The sequence below is a fragment of the Seriola lalandi genome, unplaced genomic scaffold (assembly GCF_002814215.2).
Source record: "Seriola lalandi dorsalis isolate HSWRI2012SDOR001 ecotype SW California unplaced genomic scaffold, Sedor1 jcf7180002054144, whole genome shotgun sequence".
Taxonomy (NCBI): domain Eukaryota; kingdom Metazoa; phylum Chordata; class Actinopteri; order Carangiformes; family Carangidae; genus Seriola; species Seriola lalandi.
This window is the reverse complement of record NW_019524697.1, coordinates 203,123-223,248: the sequence shown is the minus strand read 5'-3', so window position 1 is coordinate 223,248 and position 20,126 is coordinate 203,123. Positions and strand designations below refer to the sequence as shown.

Genomic DNA, 20,126 nt, shown 5'->3' with positions numbered 1-20,126 from the left:
GACACTGCGGGTCTTTGGTGTAGTCTGTGAGAGTGGGAGTGTGACTCACCTCTTTCACTGTGAAACTTCCTACACGTTTTCACAGCAACAAATATATCTTCGTTATTTACAGGCTCCCCCTTTGATGACAATAAGAGAGATGAATCAAAGAAATGCTCGCATGAACAAACCACATAAATGACACATGATTAAAACAGGATCTATACTATATGCAGTGAAATCGTTAAAATTCAGTTTTTTCAGGCTATGTCTAGTGTTCAAGTGATCAGTGGGAGTTGTTATCTTCAGAGTGAAATTAGAAAAGGATATTTCTGTAAATTGTCTGAGGTCATTTGGCCCTCTGGTCGTCTTAGGCTTTCCCTCTGAATGTAGAGACACGCAGCAGCTGATAACAACGCAGCGCATGTTAAAATTTCCGGATTTATGCTTAATGAGGTGAACATTTGAGGCATATAAAAGGCCTCATAAAAGAAAAGGATGAGCAACATGTGAGATAAGGAAGGGTGATAAATTGAAGGAAAGTGAACTAAACTAAACGTGCAACATCTTTGTCTGTGTGTCTCTGTTCTTTGTAACCACATGCAACCCACAATAATGGAAGATACTGGAGTGTTTTTTTTTCTTGTGTTCAAACAGTCACAAAAAAAACTGACAAAATCAACAGCGGACAGAATACATTAAAAATGTACGCTACATTATAAAATGTTCTCAGCTGCTGCACGAACGTCTTAGTTTTTATAAACAGAATGTGATGTGCAGTAATAATCATGATCACACCTGAGCACAAACAAAACAAGAGCTGGAAATATATGGAAATATAATAAACAGTTTAGGGCTGCAACTAATGATTATGTTCATTATTTTTCATAGAAATTTGTAAAGATATAAAAACAGGAAACAAGCACATTTTCACATTTGATCTTTTTTGATTGCCACATTTGAGAATCTGGAAATTTTTTATAGAATTTTTTGCTTTATTAACAACTTCAACACTTAATCCATTATCAAAACTGTTGTCAATTAATTTTTCACTTCGGCGTTTCAGTGGGAGCAAAACCAACAAATGTTAACTATACAACAGACTGTCATCTGCAGAGCTGTCACAGAGACGGGTAGCATCTGCTGTGTGTGTAAACACAGATGCTTCGTTGACCCAAGACCCCAAAAACTTCAAGAAGGCTCTAAACACATTCTTATTTTAGTCCTCACTGCTCACTTCCAGTTTCCCCCTCAGACCTCATTGTCTCCGATTTACTCATTTTTGAAAATGACTCACGTCTAATGCAGTCTGCACAGGCTCCTGTCCTGAAATATCCGGCCCGCACGGCTGAACAACGGCTCAATAAGTGTAGTTATTGCCTAAAATAAAAAGGACATGTTTTGCTGCTGCAGCCACTTTGTTGATTGCTGTCCTTTGCCTCCTTGAATCTGCCTCTAGAGACACTTGATTCTTTGTTGACACTGCAGCCAAGTGTGGCTGTGGCCCCACTTGGCAATTTGTCTTGCAACTGTTTCGAACACAGGCCGATTACGATACGTCCCCTCTTGTTTTGTGTGAATGGAAACTTCTCCCTGAATACTTATTAAACCTGTGACCTTCATGTTTCTCCGCTGGCTGCTCCAGTCGTTGCCCTGTTTTCTGGTCAAATGAATGCAGTTTTATGAGGATGGTGATTTCCACTGAGAGGGAGCTAAAAACCACATGAATATAAATCTGACAGCTCAGGCTGCAGCAAACATGTATCAGACTCTAGACCACATATGCACATGCAGTATGAGATTTGAATCACAAATGAAAAGATCAGAAGGAAAATTCGGTGAAAAATAGGAGGGGAGGGGGGAAAATAAGAATTGGGACACTTTCAGCTGCATCCCAAATTCAACTCACCTCACCCACTCTCAAAAAAACTACAGTCACACACACATCCAGGCAAACGCTGTTACCTCTTCCCAACATTAATGCTCATTTTAGAGCAGGCTAAAGGATGGCTGACCCCTGCAATCCTACACACCAATATAATCAAAAAATAATAATGTGCTGTAAAGTGCAAGCAAACTTGACTAAATTTGTTCTTTATAAGACACTGAAAGTGCTGACCTTACTTACTTTATGACCCAGTCAAGATGTTTTTTTCCTCAACCACACCCACTGACCAGCTCCCACTCAATACAAAACAATATAAAGTATGAGCGTAAATCAATGCCAATTATTCTCTGCAGGATTTTTCTAAGAAATGTCCTGCCTCTTAGACATTTCTCCCTTCCGATTCAAGCTGACTGTAATATATTTTCATTCTATTATTTGGTAGGTTACACATGAAATCAATTATTTAACAGCTGACAAACAAAACTAATTTTGTAAAAAAGCCTTCGTTACACAATGAGGGTTTCGATGCATTGTTATAATTGATGTTTAGCATCAGTTCCTGACTATTTGAACAGTGTTACTCCTCTTGGTTTCATTTAATTAACCACATTTCTAACACCTGGTCTCCCAGCACATTAACCGCTGCAACTGTGAAGCTTATTTATATTTACACAGATATCTTTTAGACATTTAAATTCATCACAAAATATGCAGGATGGTTTATGTTTGTTATGACAAATGCAACAATTATTCTTATATAATGAAAGTCTGCAGAGCATGTGTGTAAAATGAGAAAAACAAAATAGATAAAGAGGATAAAGAAGAAAGGGTAACTGAAAGCTGGTTAGTCACCAGCTGTGGACGACATGAATTTGCATGTGGATTTTGATTTCCTTCCAGATGTGATGAAAGGATGAATCTAACAGAAGAGGACGAGCCAAAGTCAGAATCAGAGGAAGGGATCAGCCTGTAAAACTAATGTGTTTTAATGTTAGTATTAGGAGACACCCAGTCAGTGCTGGAGATGGATAAACCCCAACACATTTTGATAAAAGGAAAAAAAGTCAGAAATAACAGATGTGCAACTGGACGCAAAAGGATGTTGCTTAGCAACGGAATGGTATTTCTTTCTTGGCGCACAACTAAATTAAATTTAGCAAGACAAACCCAACACTTCTGTCTTTTTAGGTTAATGCACAGTGTTGATCTGAAAGGTGTATAAAGGCAGTAACGTTTCAGGCTGTACTGCTTGGTGCTGCTTTGATGTGGCCATAGGACTAATGTTGTAGATCTTCTCAAAATAGCTATTTTCTGATCACCCTCTGTTTTATTGTGTTGTTTAATTCCATGCCTTTTCCATTTCCTGGGAATTGAGAGCAATCAAAGTGATGTGGAAGTAGAGCAGATACTCACACACAGTGGAGGCTCGCTGCTCAGGGTGGTGGCACAGGGCTGGGCCTGAGGAGAGTCCTCCGGCTCAGTGCACAGCTCAGGAACAGCAGTAAGATGCGGACCCTTCCCATTGTCCCAGATATACAAGGCAACCTGTAATAACACAGAGCAAACTTGTTCACCAGCTAAAGATAAGATGCAATCGCTCAGACATTAATGCTTTATTAAAAATTCAACAGAAGAGATGTGGGGTGCTTTCCGTTTTCTTTTATAATAAATATGACAATTTTGCTTTCACAAAAAAAATAACTCCAATAAGCATTTTTAACTTTTAACTTGACTGAAAAAAAAAAGGATAAAGGCAATGGAAGATAGGGAGAGATGGAGAGTTGTGTTACTCTATGTCTTTCTGAAGAGGAGCAAAATAAAATCTAGGATCTAGTTTAAATATTCTACAGGGGGAAAAGGAACATTACAGTAAAAGAATCTGTAATGAGGACAGTACAATCAGCTCTGTGTGACTATTGGCAACTATCTCAAAGAATGAGAATCTACATAAACTGTAAACTTACAGTCTGGAGCTAATCTACTGACAGTGAGCTGGACTGACACTGAGGATTCATGTTTGTTTGTGCTTCTGTATATAAATGATCTTTATATTTGCATGTATGAGGTTGTATGCGCATGTAAGTGACATGAACAGTGTTGTTTAAAGGCACAGTAATCATCAAAGATAACTTAAAATTCCTTTAGAAATCTCTTCAGAAATAAAAACGACATTGCTTCCCTTTTTGTTAATATGTTAAGAATGTGAAGTGTTTCAATTGAATGTCTAGGACTGAACTCATGCCATCTCTAACTGAACCCTTTTCAGACTGAGCCTGATAAGTCTGATGCTGTGTTTACTCAATAAAATCCCTCGATGCCTCCCTGACTGAATTTCAGCGATAAAAAGAAGAACCTGCACCATGACAATTCTCCATAGTAATGAGATTTGACTTCAAGGTTAGATGGATTTCATGCCTCGCTCTTTTTGTGCAAATAAATTACAGTAGGTTGGCGTTGGCTTGAATGTGTGAAACAAGAAAATTGTTAGAAATGGCTTAAAAAACAACCCAGTAGCCTCATTATCATTATCCAGACAAAACAGGTCTGAAGGCGCTCATGTGACTTGCTTGTTATCTTACCTCATGCTTCAGGTCAATGGTGAAGTCAGATTTAAGTGGCTCGTCTCTCACTTTGTTTGCAAGCCTAAAAAAAAAAAAAAATCATAATTTTTTAGCTGAAATATGCAATAAACGCAACATATACCTTCCTCGAAATTAGGGAATATGGAATAAGCAACTCTGAAATCGGATTTACTGCACGGACTCACCGAACAACAAGGGGGATGCTTAAGGCCCAAGCAGCAGCAAAGTCTGGATATTCGAAGACGGAGGGATTCTCCGCAAAGGCGTAGTGGTGGATGATGGTCGACTCCTCGTCATGGAGTGGCTTCCCAAGAAACCACTCCTAGCAAATAAGTTAAAGAGACACATTTCAATGTGTTAAAGTAGAAGCTGTTTTTTTTCCGGTTAATATATTACAGTGAACTTTCATTAAAAAGGAATTTGAGCTTCTTGTCTAATTTGGGAATTTTTACACTGCACTTGGCAGAAAATCTTCTTTCTTTCCGGTGGGTAGGTTTGTTACTGGCTGGGAAAATAATGAGATTTCTTGACAAAGTTCAAAAGATGCCAGATATTGTAGCCTCAAAGGCTCTCATCATAATTCTTGACACATGTGGAGTAAAAATGATCAGACATTTAGAGAAAATCCTCCAACAGTTAAATGAGGCAAAGTTTAAAGGAACAGTTCAACATTTTGGGAAATATGCGGATCTGCTTTCTGAGTTAAGATGAGAAGATCAACATCACTCTCATATATGTGCGGTCAGTTTAATGCTACAGCTCGCAGCCGGTTAGCTTAGCTTAGCATCAGCACCTCTAAGGCTCACTAACTAACATGTTATATCTAGTTTGTTTAACCCATACAAAACCTGAAGCGCTAAAACAACCCTTCACATATGTAGGCTATGTGTAATGAAGTCAGGCGAGCTCATGAAGTCATTCTGCTAAAAGCATGTGGTGTTGTTATATTCTATTTTTTTTATACTAAGAGGTGTTCCTAATATTTAGTCCATGTCATTTGTATCAATCATTTATATCAAGGGAGACCATATTCTGCTGGATACACTGAAAGAACTGGCAACTGGCTGTAAATATTTGTATCAAGAATTAACATGCGGTTTGTTTACTGCTGTTTAATACAAACAGAAACACTGTTTCCCTTTTAAGAGTTATTTCTGCCAATTAATCAATATATCACAGATGTATCACAAGTCGTACTATTTGTAATTACTGTCGCAGTTTAGCTTCTCAGTATCTAATTGCTAATTTGACCACACTGAGCTGTAACACCTGAGAGAAAAGCTTTTGCTTCAGGGTGTGTTGTAATGAATCAAATCATAAGGTGTTGCATCCATTGTCGCTTCCTCCTCCAGATAAGGTCGCAGATACTCACACAGGAATGAATTCCACCTCTGATTGGGAATTGAAATACCACGCAAGGTTTAAATAGTTTAAGATGACAGTGAAGTTAGTTTCCATTAATTGCTTTGCAGAGTTTTTTCTGGGACAGACAAAAGCAAACGTCAGCATTTATTGATAAAAGTAAGTGTTTTTTTCCTCTGCAGGTTTTATTACTGTTTCCCATACATCGATTTATTTGTGGCAGCCCGGCACAATATCGACACTGACTGCCACATATTGATTTTTCACAATTTTTTTTTACCATTTCAAATGGGCAAAATCTTATTTCATTGTAGCTGTGTGCAGTGCATTGATTCTCTCAGCCCCTCCTTGCTCTTCTCTCTCTCTCTGACATTGCACTGAAAGAGTAATTAACATAATTTTTTGCTCTGTTTCACTTAAAAGGCAGCTCAAACTTGTGTTGTGAAGGCTTGATAACAACTACAATTAGCAACAAAAAAGCCACTTTGCTAAGCTTGATTAAGAATGTGAAGATTGGCACATGAAATATTTAAATGCTTATCTGCCATATGGACTTTTTTATTATTCATTTTTATCTTTATTATGAGTTTTATTATTATTATTATTAATAGCTAATTTGCTTGTACTGGTAATGCCTGTCTGTGCATATGTATGTTCTCTATCTGTTATTACCTACTTACCCAAAATTAAATTGCCCTTGTGGATTAATAAGCTGTATTGATTGATTGAAAGAATCTTTTCATTACATCCCAAATGTATGATTTCCTGAATGCAGCGATTACCCAGTATTTATTCGATCTACCTCACCAACCAATATACAAGAAAAATAATTTCATGATTGGAGAGACAGGGCTTAAATTAGGTCTACAGCAGAGTATGGAGTGACATGTCTGACAGGTTATACTGTGAGCTGGCAGAGATCAGTACAGCTCGGCAGCTGCAGAGGAGCTGGAGCTGACCTGATACTGTATCTCTTAATTGAACTGATGATCAGCTAAGCTGGAGCTTAAAACAGGAAGCTTTGGTCTCAATGATGAATTTGGCAAAGAGAGACATAGCAACAAAGAGACAGAGAGAGAGAAAGAGAGGGAGACAGAGAGAGAGAGGGAGGGAGAGAAGGGGGAGGTTTAGAAAGAATATTGCATACTTACTTTACTCTTGTCAAATTTTGCAAGGACTTGAACGAGCTTAGTCATCTTCACATTTGTTTCCTCCTCAAGAAATACAATCCAGGATGAGTTTTTCCCAAAAGAGTACGATAAGCTGAGGACACACACAAAAAAAAAGAAAATGGGAGTATCATCAAAACGATCGTTGAATAATAAAACAAGAATAAATGGAACTTTGCCATTCACACACAAACTCTACAAAAGTCTGTCTTTTCATTTCAGTCCAGTCTGAGGAACTATCTAACTGAGGCTCCTGACCCACTCAGATAAAGGCAGGCACAGAGTTTTCCCTAGAGGGCAGAGAGACAAGAAAACATCACAAGTACACAGGCTTCTTTTGAGGGGGGTGGGGGCTCTGTAGTGGTTTGGGGTGCTTTTGTTGATCTGGGTCCTAAATCTTTACGATGGAAGAAAACGGATTCAGATGTTATTTTTCATTTCCCCAAAACAATTATTGAAAACATATTGGATTTTTGAGAAGGCCCAAGCATGAAGACGACTATAGCGATCGTCATTATCATGCTATTCAGACGGCAGTAATAGGTTTGTTGTCACAGTCATGGGCACATTAGGAAGGCATTTATCATTATGCGAAGCAATCAATCTCAGTTATTATGTTAGTAATAGCTTCTAAGCGAGCTGTAACTTCAAAACATGGTAAACAAAATATTCTCAAAACCTAAAAGTCCAAAATTTCAACTTGTAGGAGGGACACAATGTGTGGAACCCTTCAGTCTCATTTTTAATCACATGCTCAAGCAATCCTGAGAGTTGAGTTCAGGGATACTTACTAAGGCAGCAGAGGAAGGATGCTCCAATCTCCCTCATTATCTGACAGATTGTGAAGAAGTAAAACTGTCGGTGGATTCTGAAAGAAACGCCACACACACCAGAGATAATTTTTAGTAACTGTACAATAGCTGCACAAAGCTAAAGACAATTAAAGCAGCTTTTCTGCAGAGATGGTTAATGGTTTGATCAATGCTAATGAGCCAAGCCTGCCAGACTGTCCCAGTCTGTCTGGTAAGATCACTATCTCACCCTTACCACTGGTTTTGGATGTTTTAGTCCATTTATTACAAATTGCATATACTGTGAATTAAAGCTAACCACTTTACAATCCAGGCTGGTGGGATTCATTTCTCTATGCAGCCAAACACTTTACTATTCATGTCTCTAAACTATAAAAGTCTATTAGCAGACTGTCTAAAGTTGCTTGAGTGGTGTAATTTATCACAGAGAACTGTATCCATTTGTTTTTGTTACTGTTACATTATCATTGGATTATTTTACTTCAGTTTGAAAAATCTGCACTTGCCTGACCTCACAACAGCATTGTGTAACTTTGACAAACATAAGCACAGACTGCACAGACTGCAAAGTCAGAAAAGTCTGATAACGCTGGTGATCTTCTATATTCTTTAAAATGTCAACAAATCCCATGGAAAGGCCAGAACCAACAGTAACTCTATCCTACAAGGATTGCCTGTGTTGCTAAAGCCTGATGTGCTATACACTTCCATTGTTGTCCAAAAGCAGATCACTGCTACACTGATATGCTCCTTCAATATGGTCACTGCAGTTTATTTTAATCCCCCATACCCTGTCCTGCTGCCTTAAATATTCTCCAAAGCACCACATTTATTAATTAAAATACACTCCCCAATAAATGCACTATTAACATTTGTGGAAGAAATAAAGTGCCCTGCTGGTTAATGACATTATTTGCCTCTAAAAATCATCTTCAGTAGGAATGAGTCAGTCAAGGTAAACAAAATGAAATGTCCTGAGAGAGGGACTAATGCCTGGTTTAGCCTGTTGGACATTTTTGTCTTTCAGATGGTCACTGTATCAGATTTTCTGATCATTCATTTCATTTCTAAATTCTTGCTATTTCTTGGCTGAGAGATAACAGACCCCAAACAATCATAGCTTGCCGTCTTGCACAAATAGATCAATGTTAAGGTGCCGGGGAACCAACTTCACTGTTCCACTTGACAGCATCCACAATGAATGTTTACACATGTAAACACACTTTTATGAATGAAAATGAACCTGGAATCATTCATTCGCCCACTGGTCAGTCAGAGAGACGGCAACTCTGCAGGTGCACAGAAGCTGTGGGACTAGGCGAGAGAAGGTCATTATCACGCTCATATTATGTAGTCTGACCCTTACTCTGTTTTTTTTTTTATCTTCCTGTGACTGGTCGACAATATGATGAATGTGTAATAATGCCAGCTTTATCCTTTACAGGGATAAAATTTGTAAATACGCTGGTATGGTGCATTTAATCCAATAATGCCCTCAGAGTTGCTGCTCCTGCCTGACCCTTACACCACAACATAAAATTTTGGTAAGACAGAAACACCACCGGAAACAAGAGCAAGATACTTCAGGACATGGACAGTGCACACAATCACGTCCAAATGAGAAGAATCTGTTTCAGCAAAATTTCCCATGGTGAGCCTGGAGAGTGGAAGGTGTGTGAGGATCGTATTGGGGAGCCAATGTTTCACACTGCGAGGAAAAACAAAGCAGCAGAGCGGAAGACCCATTGCTTGATTACTGCATGGTCCACTCATCATGCAGGAAGTCAGAGGGAAACGTCTCCTCTGAGCCGTTCTGTCTAACAGCAGCCTGTTTGATTAGGCGATGGGTCTGACACTGTTTACACTTATTAAACCCTTTTAGTCAGTTGAGGTTTGTGAGCTCTCATCTAATATGAGTTTAATCTTCAAGCTAATAGCATAATGACACTTACCATGTTTTATTAAACTACTCTCTACTTGACATTCACACCATTGCTGTTACATAAGGGAAAAGTTCAGTAGAAAAGAAGGATAGTATCCCGATAATACAATCTCAAAAATGGAGCTTTTGCTTCTAAGAGCTATTGACATTCTTGTGATAGAGGGGACGTTCAAGAAGAAGAAGAGGCTGGTTCTTTTCATGGCAATTGTGTGCAAGCTGCAGATTCCTAATCAACAGATAAGAGCTGGTCATTGTGTGGACATGCCTGCAACGAATAAGACACTGATTGCTTGGTGACTTGTGAGATGATGGGGGTCACTGAGACCTGGTTGTGATGGAAAGACAGGAAGCTATGCTTTTAAGCACAGGAGCGGCTGGAGGGGAGAGCGAGGGATTGATTGAGCTGCCACCTGTCAAAACTACTTCAGCGATGAGCTGCAGTCAAAAAGACATTTATGATGGCCAGTTGAGCTAAGCCAGTGAAGGACTAATCTATAACTGAAGAGCCCATTAAAAGATTTTCATCATCACAGTGGCTCCTTACGCACGACAAAGCACTCAAAATACATGGTGTACTGGTCCACTACTGAGTCTAATGTCATTCTGTTGGACTGTGCATCTCTATGGATATGAGCATTGGCTAAATGACAGAGATACTATATAAATGTAGCGTGAATTCCTCCCAGAAGGCAGAATGTCAAGACAGCAGGAACATGGGCTGTGAGCCGCCACATAGAATACACAAGTTCCTATCTGTGTAAATCTGTGAATATCACAAAACCTTCTGCAGTCTGATGAGGGCAAAACAAAACAGAAATATCTCTTGTGGGTGAAAAAGGCTCGGCAACAGAAATACTGATCATACATGCGTTTCCTGTCTCGGAGTTGCAATGTGTCATAAAGCTACAAGTTATCAGTGATGTTGGTCTGAAATTTTACATCTTTTGTGACACTAACTCAGCTTTATACATTTAAGAACCTATAGCAATGCTTTCGATCACAATTCTGGTCATTCAGGAAATCTAAAGACAACTGGATAACAAGAGTTTATCCTAAACCTGAACCGTCTTTCTTGAATAGGAATAAAAATCAAAGCTTGTCTTAGTTCTCTAATGTCTCTGCTGTCTTTCTTTATCTCAAACCTGTGTTGGGCCTCAGCACACTCAAAATAATGGGTGAGAATAACCTTTCCTTTGTTCCAAAGACAGAGGAGGGCCGTTGAACTCCCACGATCCTTTGCCTTTTCACACCTGGGTGCTACTGGTCCAGCTACTACTGGTCACTGCGCGACCTAAAACGCATTATGTCACCAGGTCAACAAAACCTCTGTCTCCCCTGCTCTCCTCTCTCTCTCTTCTTCACCCCAGCTGCAGAAGCAGCAACAGCTCCCCTTCTCTTCACTGCTCCCACAGGGGCACCAACAACAACAACTCCTCTCTTCACAGCTCTCTTCTCCGCAGGCCAGCTCGGAGCAGACTGCTGCACTGCACTCTGTCTCAAAGGCACGACACGAGAGCCTGCATGAGATTAATCAAGGGTGAACAAGTTTAAATTAGTGCCCGTGGCTACAACACAAAGTCTTCCAGCTGATTTATACAAGCAACAGGAGCCACGAAGCAGAGGTAGCATCGAGTGGCTAACTCTGTAAGAAGAACAAATGAGCGACGAGTGATCTCAGAGAAAGCCACGTAGACAGACTGGCCTACACCCCCCCCCCCAGGAAGCCACACAAGCCTGCAGCTTACTGACTTTAAACAAAGCAGCACGGTGGAAAGGACCCCCCCCACCCCCCCTCTCTCCATGGACTGGTAATGTTAACTGGGCCAAGGGTAGCACACAGCCCGGCTAAGCTATGGACTGTTTAACTCTCACAGTGTTTTGTATTGATTTGGCTCAATGGATTCCCCAAGCTTGGCTTTTGTGATGTCTGTTTACAGTTTGGTTAACCTTTATCCTACATGAACTGGCCTTAAACAAAGAAACACGTTCTCTCTATATCCCACATGGCTTGCGGTCCCAGCGGCCATCTTTGATTCCACCATCTCATTTATACTTTCCTTTGCTTAATCCATGTGGTCCCAGCTGGCCATCTTTGATTTTTTTTTTTTTTTTTTTTTATAATTTTGTTTGCTTCCCTTTCACAGTGCCATTTTGAGTCGTCCATTTTGTCTTTATTGTCTGTATGTTAAATCAGACAACTTCTACCTCCTGTAGCGTCGGTGGGCTCACAACAGCGGCTCAGCACGCGGCATGTACAGCTGTTCTGTGATTTTTAAATTAAAAAAATAGTGTGTGAGTGTTACGGATGTCAGACTGTTTTGTAAAACCTGTACACAACGTTTTACTCACCCAAACATATGTTGCTCTAAAACATTTTCAAGTTTACATTTTGTGTTGTGAGAACATGGATTAAGGTGTATGAGGGTAAAGACAACCATGGAATGCTTGTTAGAGCAACACTTTTAGAGAGATAACAATTCTTATTTCTTTCTGTTTTATTGAGGATGACAGACTTGTAGGTCAAAGATATGACCAACAACAGCATTAGTTCTTTTACAATAAAAAACTCCTGAACTAAACAGTTTTTGCAGCCTTCTCTCTCCAAAATTAAATTATAGTGTTGGTGCCCATATGTAAAAAATGAGCTGCCAGAAGGAGGAGATCAAATAAATTCCATCCCCGTTGGCAGAGAGAACCATGGGAAATAACAGATCTGAAGTTCTAAGAATAAAAAATCTGTTTTGGGCCTGCAACCTTTACACTGCAGAACTCCAAATCCTTCAACCTTTTCAAGCTATTGATGCTGTAATTTTGGTTGTAGTCATTTAGTTAATTATTAATCAGTTTCAATTTGAGATCTAATATATTTTATGAAACTGAATCAGTGAATTGGCCTTTTTTCCATTTTCAAGGACGGTACCCCCAGGTAGATTTAGTGTAAATGAAATCCTATTACTTAATGTAATTATTCATCATCTCTGATAGCTATAACTGATAAAGTGTTCTACCAAATCCCAAACACTGGATTTCCTGATATTTTCAAGATATTTCAGGCCATTATGCAAAACTTTCCAATGGCTATGTGCCAAAAACTCACTGTACATCAAACATGTTTCTACAAACTGAGCAGATCTCCTCCGTTTGATCTCTTTCCTTCAGCATCACAGGAACACCCTCTAAGAGTGTTAAATGGCAGAATTATAAGCTTTTGCATGGTGTGCCTCGGAGGCGGGACTGACGTGGTGGATGGCTGGTTGTAACTCATGTTTTGCTAAAGAAGTTGGGGGTGGTAGTAAATAAGCTAAATGGGAGTTTAAATATTATCTATATACTCTGATGTTACTAAAGCAATCAGTTTTATGCATCCAATGTATTTATTTGCTGCATTTTTACTGTGACATCCAGCATCAACAGAATCCTATGGTTAAGAAGCAGTTTTTCACAACAGTCAGTAATTGTTATCTTAGATCCTTAACTTATTTCCAGGCACATGAGTTTTTGTAACTATGTACATTATGATGCAGTTAAAAGAGGATTTTTTCCAAAATTTAAATATAAAATTAAACAAAGAAATAAAACAAAAACAAATGAAGTATTATTTTGCTGTATTAAAATGGGAATTAAAACAGAAATGGCCAATGGATATTGTGAAAATGCAAAGTGCAATTTAAAATCCTGATAATGGAAAATATTACATGCAAAAGCGTAAATTGGAAAGTGCAATGGAAAAGGTTAAAACATAAATAAGAAAATTGGAAAGGGAAGATAAACCTTCAATATATAAAGTTATCATTTGTTTTTGTTTTTCCATTTTCCTCTCTCCCTTTACTGCCCTTTTCAATTTTGGCATTAAATATTTGGCTTTTCATGATGTCTAAATCAAATCTTTTACTCTGGGTGAGATCATCCTCCATACTGATCCGGATTCAGATTCAGCTACTTTCTAGTACACATCACTCACTCTACTTTCATTTTCTGTTCTATCAACATTTATTCTGTGCAGATAACTTATCTTCATCATGAGTTTGGTCTTATATCGTCTTGAAAAGTTCTCCAGTCTTTACTGCAACCTGTTGTAGAAGTTGCGAAATAAACTTTTCCTCAGACTTAGTTTGTGTAATCGCATGCAACAGATACAAAAACACCAGACATCTCTGAGATCATAAATCCAAATACAACATGATGTGGTATTCATTAAGTCTGTCTTGTCTTATAAAATCTGATGTCCATTAGTCTAACTATTTTTTTCGTGTCAAATCTTATCTACTAGCAAATATTGATGCCACTATTCATTACAGGAAACAGGAAAAAAACCTTTCCAAATTGTGGACAACCAGAAAATCAAAACTTGTGCCCCAAAACTTTGACTTGTCAGATGTTATTATTGATAATATATATGGAATTACCTTCGAATAATAATAACAGTGCTAAGCAGAGAAATAATGACTCACTTTGATTATTTATATATTTTTTCTGTCAGTTTGGGACAGTCAGAAAATAATGTAGACAAAAGGCGTATGGCATCCAGCAGTGGAGGAGACAAAGACAACAATAACATATGAACCCAAATAGAAGATCTAAATTGGTCTCTTGGTAGAGGAAAAACAGCAAGCTTCAGCTAATTTACTGTAATATTGTCATTAGTGATGCTGCATTCCCTATTTAACCAAACGAAATATAAGTAATGTATTACACCACATTTCATCCGGCTCTGAGGAGATTTAATGAGCAGAAGCATGAGGCATTTTGACCTGCAAATGTGCTCTCTGTCTTCCTATGACATGATCCTCATGTAATTTGTAAAACTTCAGTGAGCCCATGAAATGATGAGTTTATTTCCCTGGAGAAAGTATATATTTTCTTTTCCCCAAGCCTTTTTTTTTGGGGGGGAAAATCTGAATTATAAGCAGGAATTACAATATTCATTAAGATGAACATATGCCTTTGGATGATCATCACGTCTCATTAAAAATTGAACAGAAAGTGGCCAGAAATGGAAAGTTGACTTGTTGAGTAGAGCAATACATATCTGAACATCAAAGCCGCACAAATGTCTGGATTTCCTAAATCCATAAAATTATAAGTAAGCACACGATTTGATGTCGCAAGGAGCTGAGAATGTTGCATATTTTAAACTACACTTTCAAATTTTGGACTTGAATGTACTTTAGAAGTTTAATCTGGAGGGTACCATGAATAATTCTTCATACCATCGTTCAATATTTAAAGTTATGAGTACTGAGTAATAGTGTAATAAATGGAAAACACTTGGCAAAGCTTCATGTCTATTTAGTCAGATCATGCCATATGTACTTTTTCCCCAATTGGATTTCCAATTAAAAAATTTAAAATACTTGACTCATATTTAAAAAAAATCTGTGCTGACACCATGTGGCAACATATACAGCTTACAACAACTCATATATTCAGATGTGACTTTCGCTGCTCGTGATGATCACTACCAACAAGTACTTCTACTAAAATTTAAATACGCTCGTCATATGGCAAAACAAGAGCATATATGTATGTTGGTGTGAGTGAGAGGTGGCTTGAATCTTACCTCTGTGAGACTGTGCGCTTGCTTGAGTAAATCTGCTCTCTGTCTTTCTGCCTGTGTCACATGGAAGTAGTTGCTTTGACTCTGGATGATGAACACTATCTCCCGCAGGTCTGGGGAATACAAAGGACAGAGATGAGAGACTGCTCGCATGCTGTGAAAAAGGATCATGCCAATCGATGACCTTCTGAGAGCAAGGCAAGATAAGAGTCACGGTCTGAATAACTGAGGTGACTTTTTGCTAATCTCCATTATTGGTCTGGTTGTAATAACCAGCACATCAAGAGCTTAATTGGCTTGGGGAGAGAGTATGTAAATGTCACAGCCCAGACTGTGTGACTTAATAAAAGATTAACAGTCAGAGGAGTCTTTCTCCGAGGTGCCGTAACGCCCAAAAGGTTGACATAGCCCAGCTGTCTACTTCTGGCTGAGCGACACAACTGCATTAATGGTAGAACTCATTATCGCCACTGCATGTGAAGGCCAAGGTTAACAAGCAGACACAAGCTCAATAATGTCTGTTAAAGAACTGCTAATTCTGGCTGCTTCAATGCTGATGACATGTTTAGATACCATCTTTGTCATTGACCCAAGCGAGCTGCAGCTCCGCTTCATGTGAAATCCATTTACAGGGCAGTAATAGTGACACAGCTCAGTGAATAACGACATTGACTGCACAAACAAGTCCACATAAACCCTGTGGCTCTCACGACCAGTACAATCAAAACTAGACCGATGGACCTGGGGCGAGGACTATAAAAAAAAAAAAAAAAAATCTGTCATTTTGTCTTTGGCTCTGTACAATTACATTTGACAACTCCTAAATCCTGTAAGCTGTCCCTCACATCAAAATAAAGTCTGCAGTACCTGGCTGGAATCACTGTGACAACAAAGGATTTCAAGGATTTAGGGCTGAGAAGCAGGAGCCAATGTCCAGGTGTGAAGTAAGAAGAAAAGAAGAGAAGAGTTTTCCTGCTATGACAGGCAGCTCAAAAACTTCTCAGCAATGAGATGTGCAGGCCTTTTTTGTGTACACGTTCCTCTTAATTTGAGCTCAAACAAAGATAACAGGCCGTGTGCCAAATAATTCTCACTTGCTTTAGACATTTTAATTACCCACCAAAGTATTTGTACAGAATACTGTCATAGAGGGAATACCATGACATAAATTAGGATTACCAAAAGCTTTGCAAAATTAGCTGACTAAGAGTATGTTAGTGTTTAAAATCATAAATAAGTAACAGCCACTGCTGACAGGTCTGTAATCTTCCCTCTGGAATAGTTGTATAAAAGCAATACCGCAATCACCGCCTCGCAGTTGTTTGCCTCGGCCAGCCTGCCAAATTGCAGGAAATATGGTCACAATCTCCCCTTCCTGAGTGACAGCAATGAATAAAAGTAAACATTATGATGTCACAGTGAAGTTGTCCTATTAGACAAGACATTTGTGTTAAACTGTGTCATAATCAGAGTAAGAATTTGTGAGTTATGGCCTCAGTGACCTTGACCTTTTGCCACCAAAATCTAATCAGTTCATCGCTGAGTCCAAGTGAATGTTTTTGCCAAATTTAATGAAATTCGCTCTGTGCACTTCTGATGTATCAAATTCATAGGTGAGGTCCCAGTGACCTTGAACTTTTTAACATTTGCCCACCAGAATCCATATTGATTAATATTTGAGTCCAAATGGACTTTTCTGCCAAGTTTAATGGGATTCCTTCAAGGCGGTCTTGAGATATCACATTCAAGAGGCTAAAAACATGTTTTGTGAGGTCACTGTGACCTTGACCTTTGACCACTAAAATCTTATTATTAGTTAATCCGTGAGTCCAAGTGAATGTTTGTGCCAAATTTAAATAAAAATGTATTATTATTATTATTATTATTATTAGTTACTGAGATATCATATATTTACGAGAATGGGTGGACGGATAGACAGACGGACAGCCGTGCAAATGGACAGACATACGTACAGACACGAGGATGCACGGACGGACGGACAAGTCAAAAGCATTATGCCTCTAGCTCTGGCTGTCTCCGGCGAGGAGGCACAACAACAAAGAGAGGGGAAGGGCGAGTGCTGACAACGGCAGGATTAGATGAATTGCCTCCTCCTCAATTACACTACTTGAACCTATTTCCTTCCTGGGTTCAGATATTAGCACCAGGGTCAGGGGTAGACACTATGTCAGAGTACAGTATCTGTGTCGGATCTTTTTAATTAAGTGTTGGTGGGTGTGTCGCTCCTTTGCTGCGCTCATAACAGTGACCCCATTGATCCTGGAGCCCTGGTGAGGGGGTGGATTTACTTGCTAAATCTCAGCATGTCCATCTCCCAACAGATCTAACCTCTGCCTAGAGCCCAGCTTAGAGAGCGAATACCACTACACCACCTCTAAATGTCCTTCTGCTGAGTTTGCTAAATGAATGACTATGTATGTGTGTGTTGTACGTGTGTGTGCATTTGGTTGGACATAAAGCAGTGCATTTTAAAGCCCCAGGTGATCCTCCTGATACTGCACAGTACAGCAATAATACCAGCTGCATGAGACTAACAGCAAAATCAGATAAGCAGTTTGCCAATCCCTCATTGTGTAGATAATGCGTACCCCATGTCAAAGCAAAGGAGAATGAGGGGTAAAAAAAGAAACTAATTAAGACTGAATTCACTGGCCTTGGCTCCACACTAATGGGTTTCGATTAATCATCAAACAACGGGGAGAAAAGGGGAAAAGGAAAAATCCTGTTACAGCGCTGTTCTTCCTTCACCTCCATCATTCCCTGTGTCCTTCTCCTCTCAGGTAGAAATCACCTTCGTGCACTCCCTTGGCACTCATGGCAGACAGAAGTGTGCAATGAATATGTCTACCTGTATTTAATTATACAACACATATTTAAAACAGTGTCTTTGACGCCACTGATGCCACAAAGCACGTTAGTATTGAGATTATCCAATGATGCCTCCAGGCTGGGAGGAATATTAATTAATATTTTCAGAAGAAGATGTACATGGATTGCAGTGACTGCTAGTGTTTGGGAGACAGGTTGCTTAGCTGTGGTGATTGGTGTGGTTGCTAGGGTGTTGGTGGATGGTTGATTGGATAGGAGACAGCTACATAGTTGCTAGGAAATTGTGATACTTGAGTGTGTCTACTCTCAATGGTCTTTAGGTTGTTGTGCCATTTGAGCAATGAGAGGTATTTCAGGTGTTCAGGGGACAGCTTCAGAGCTTTTGCTGCTTGTATATATATATATATATATATGGGAAAGAGTCCTTAAGCTTGAGAGAAGGTGTACATCTTTAAAAAGCATCATTAAACCCAGTGGTTCTTCTTTTTTTTTTTTTGGACTTTTTAAACTTAGAATTAAATTTGTGGTACACATTCTCGTGCTAGCAGCATGGCTGTAGGGTCCCCATGGTCCCAGAATAATGAATCATATACCTTTTTCCACCAACATTGGCAGGTATGAGCAGGTTTTTCAACCACTGGTAAACTTGTTGATAAAAGCTCATTGACCCCTTTTCCACTGCCAGTTGAGTTTGCCTTTCTGTTAGGCCTGAGGACACACAACGGCAAGGAGTGGTGTTATCACATGAACTTACAGAGCACACACACTGACGCAAGGGAGAAAGAGTGAACTGCTCACCGCCGTGAAAACTGGTAAAATGGAACTGTCATGTCTCATCTCCGGGGTTGGTGCTCCCGTAAAAGTGAGATGCTGCGACTGGCGATTGTGTGTTATTTATTTATTTATTTATTATATTTTGGGCATTTTTGCCTTTATTTGGACAGTACAGAGAGACAGGAAATCCAGGGAGAGAGAGAGATAGGGGATGACGTACAGCAAAGGGCTGCGGGTCGGACTCGAACCCATGGCCGCTGCTGTTAGGACTAAGCCTTAAATGGTACAAGCTCTACCAGGTGAGCCAAGGCGCCCCCGCAGTTCACTCTTTCATCCCTGAGCGCAAGCTAGCCGCAGTGTTTCTGGCGTAACAGCTGGGTAGGTGACAGGTGTGTCTTCAGTGTGTGTGCTCTGAAAGATGTCACAGCAGGAAAAAGGGGTGAAAATTAGCAGGTTCACCCGTGTGTTGTGTTTACATCAATGCCGATCGGAGCCAGAGCCAATAAATACCTCCATCTACTACAGACTCATTTGACCCGGGTGTAAATGCCGATTACACCCTTTTACACTGCTGACAAAAGCCTGATGTTAGCGGGTCTCAGAGGGTTTTTTAACCAGTGGAAAAGGGGGCTATACTTGAAGTTTCCTCTACCACCGTCATGAGATTCACATTTGTTGTTTCTTAGTGAAATGACAATGTCAACAACAATTGCATGGATTGCTATTAACTTTGGTACAGACCTTAATACCCCCCCAGCATGTATACTAATAACTCCTTCCTTGACAAATTCCAATGTGTCTAATGCTTTGGTTAACGACTAAATATCAAATGAAAGAGACAGAGGGTTACAGAGGAGATGAAGCCAAAGCCCCGATCACCTTGGTACAGACGATTTTATTTTTGCCAGACCGATGGAACTAGAAAGCATGAGTGTAGTGTTCGCTTATCTCGCCTCACTTCTTCTGTATTCCATAGAGGCCACTCCACAAAAAAAAAAAAAAAAAAAAAAAAAAAAAAAAGACAGTATCAGCCTTGAAATATATTGGTTGAAATGAGACACAGGAGAATTCTGCCTCCTTCTCTCTCTGATCTGATGCTTTTCTCAGAGCATGGAGCCACTCTTTAAAGGCCATCACCATCTGGTCTATGGGCAAACTCTGTGCAAAGGCTTTGAGTGCTGTGTGTACTCACTTCCTCGCCGTCTCTGCAT

The 20,126-nt window shown here is 39.5% G+C and overlaps 1 protein-coding gene across 2 annotated transcripts in view; it reads right to left on the bottom strand.

Annotated features, from left to right (window-relative positions):
• b3glcta (beta 3-glucosyltransferase a) overlaps positions 1-20,126 on the bottom strand; it is a 61,820-nt gene that overhangs the window by 14,269 nt on the left and 27,425 nt on the right. For both annotated transcript variants that reach the window (XM_023403579.2, XM_023403580.2), the window contains exons 4-10: positions 15,295-15,404; positions 7,772-7,848; positions 6,963-7,074; positions 4,635-4,771; positions 4,447-4,510; positions 3,281-3,412; positions 50-119 (exon numbers count right to left, since the gene is read on the bottom strand). In XM_023403579.2, coding sequence (XP_023259347.1) covers positions 50-119; positions 3,281-3,412; positions 4,447-4,510; positions 4,635-4,771; positions 6,963-7,074; positions 7,772-7,848; positions 15,295-15,404 — 702 coding nt within the window. The remainder of the gene's footprint in view (positions 1-49; positions 120-3,280; positions 3,413-4,446; positions 4,511-4,634; positions 4,772-6,962; positions 7,075-7,771; positions 7,849-15,294; positions 15,405-20,126) is intronic.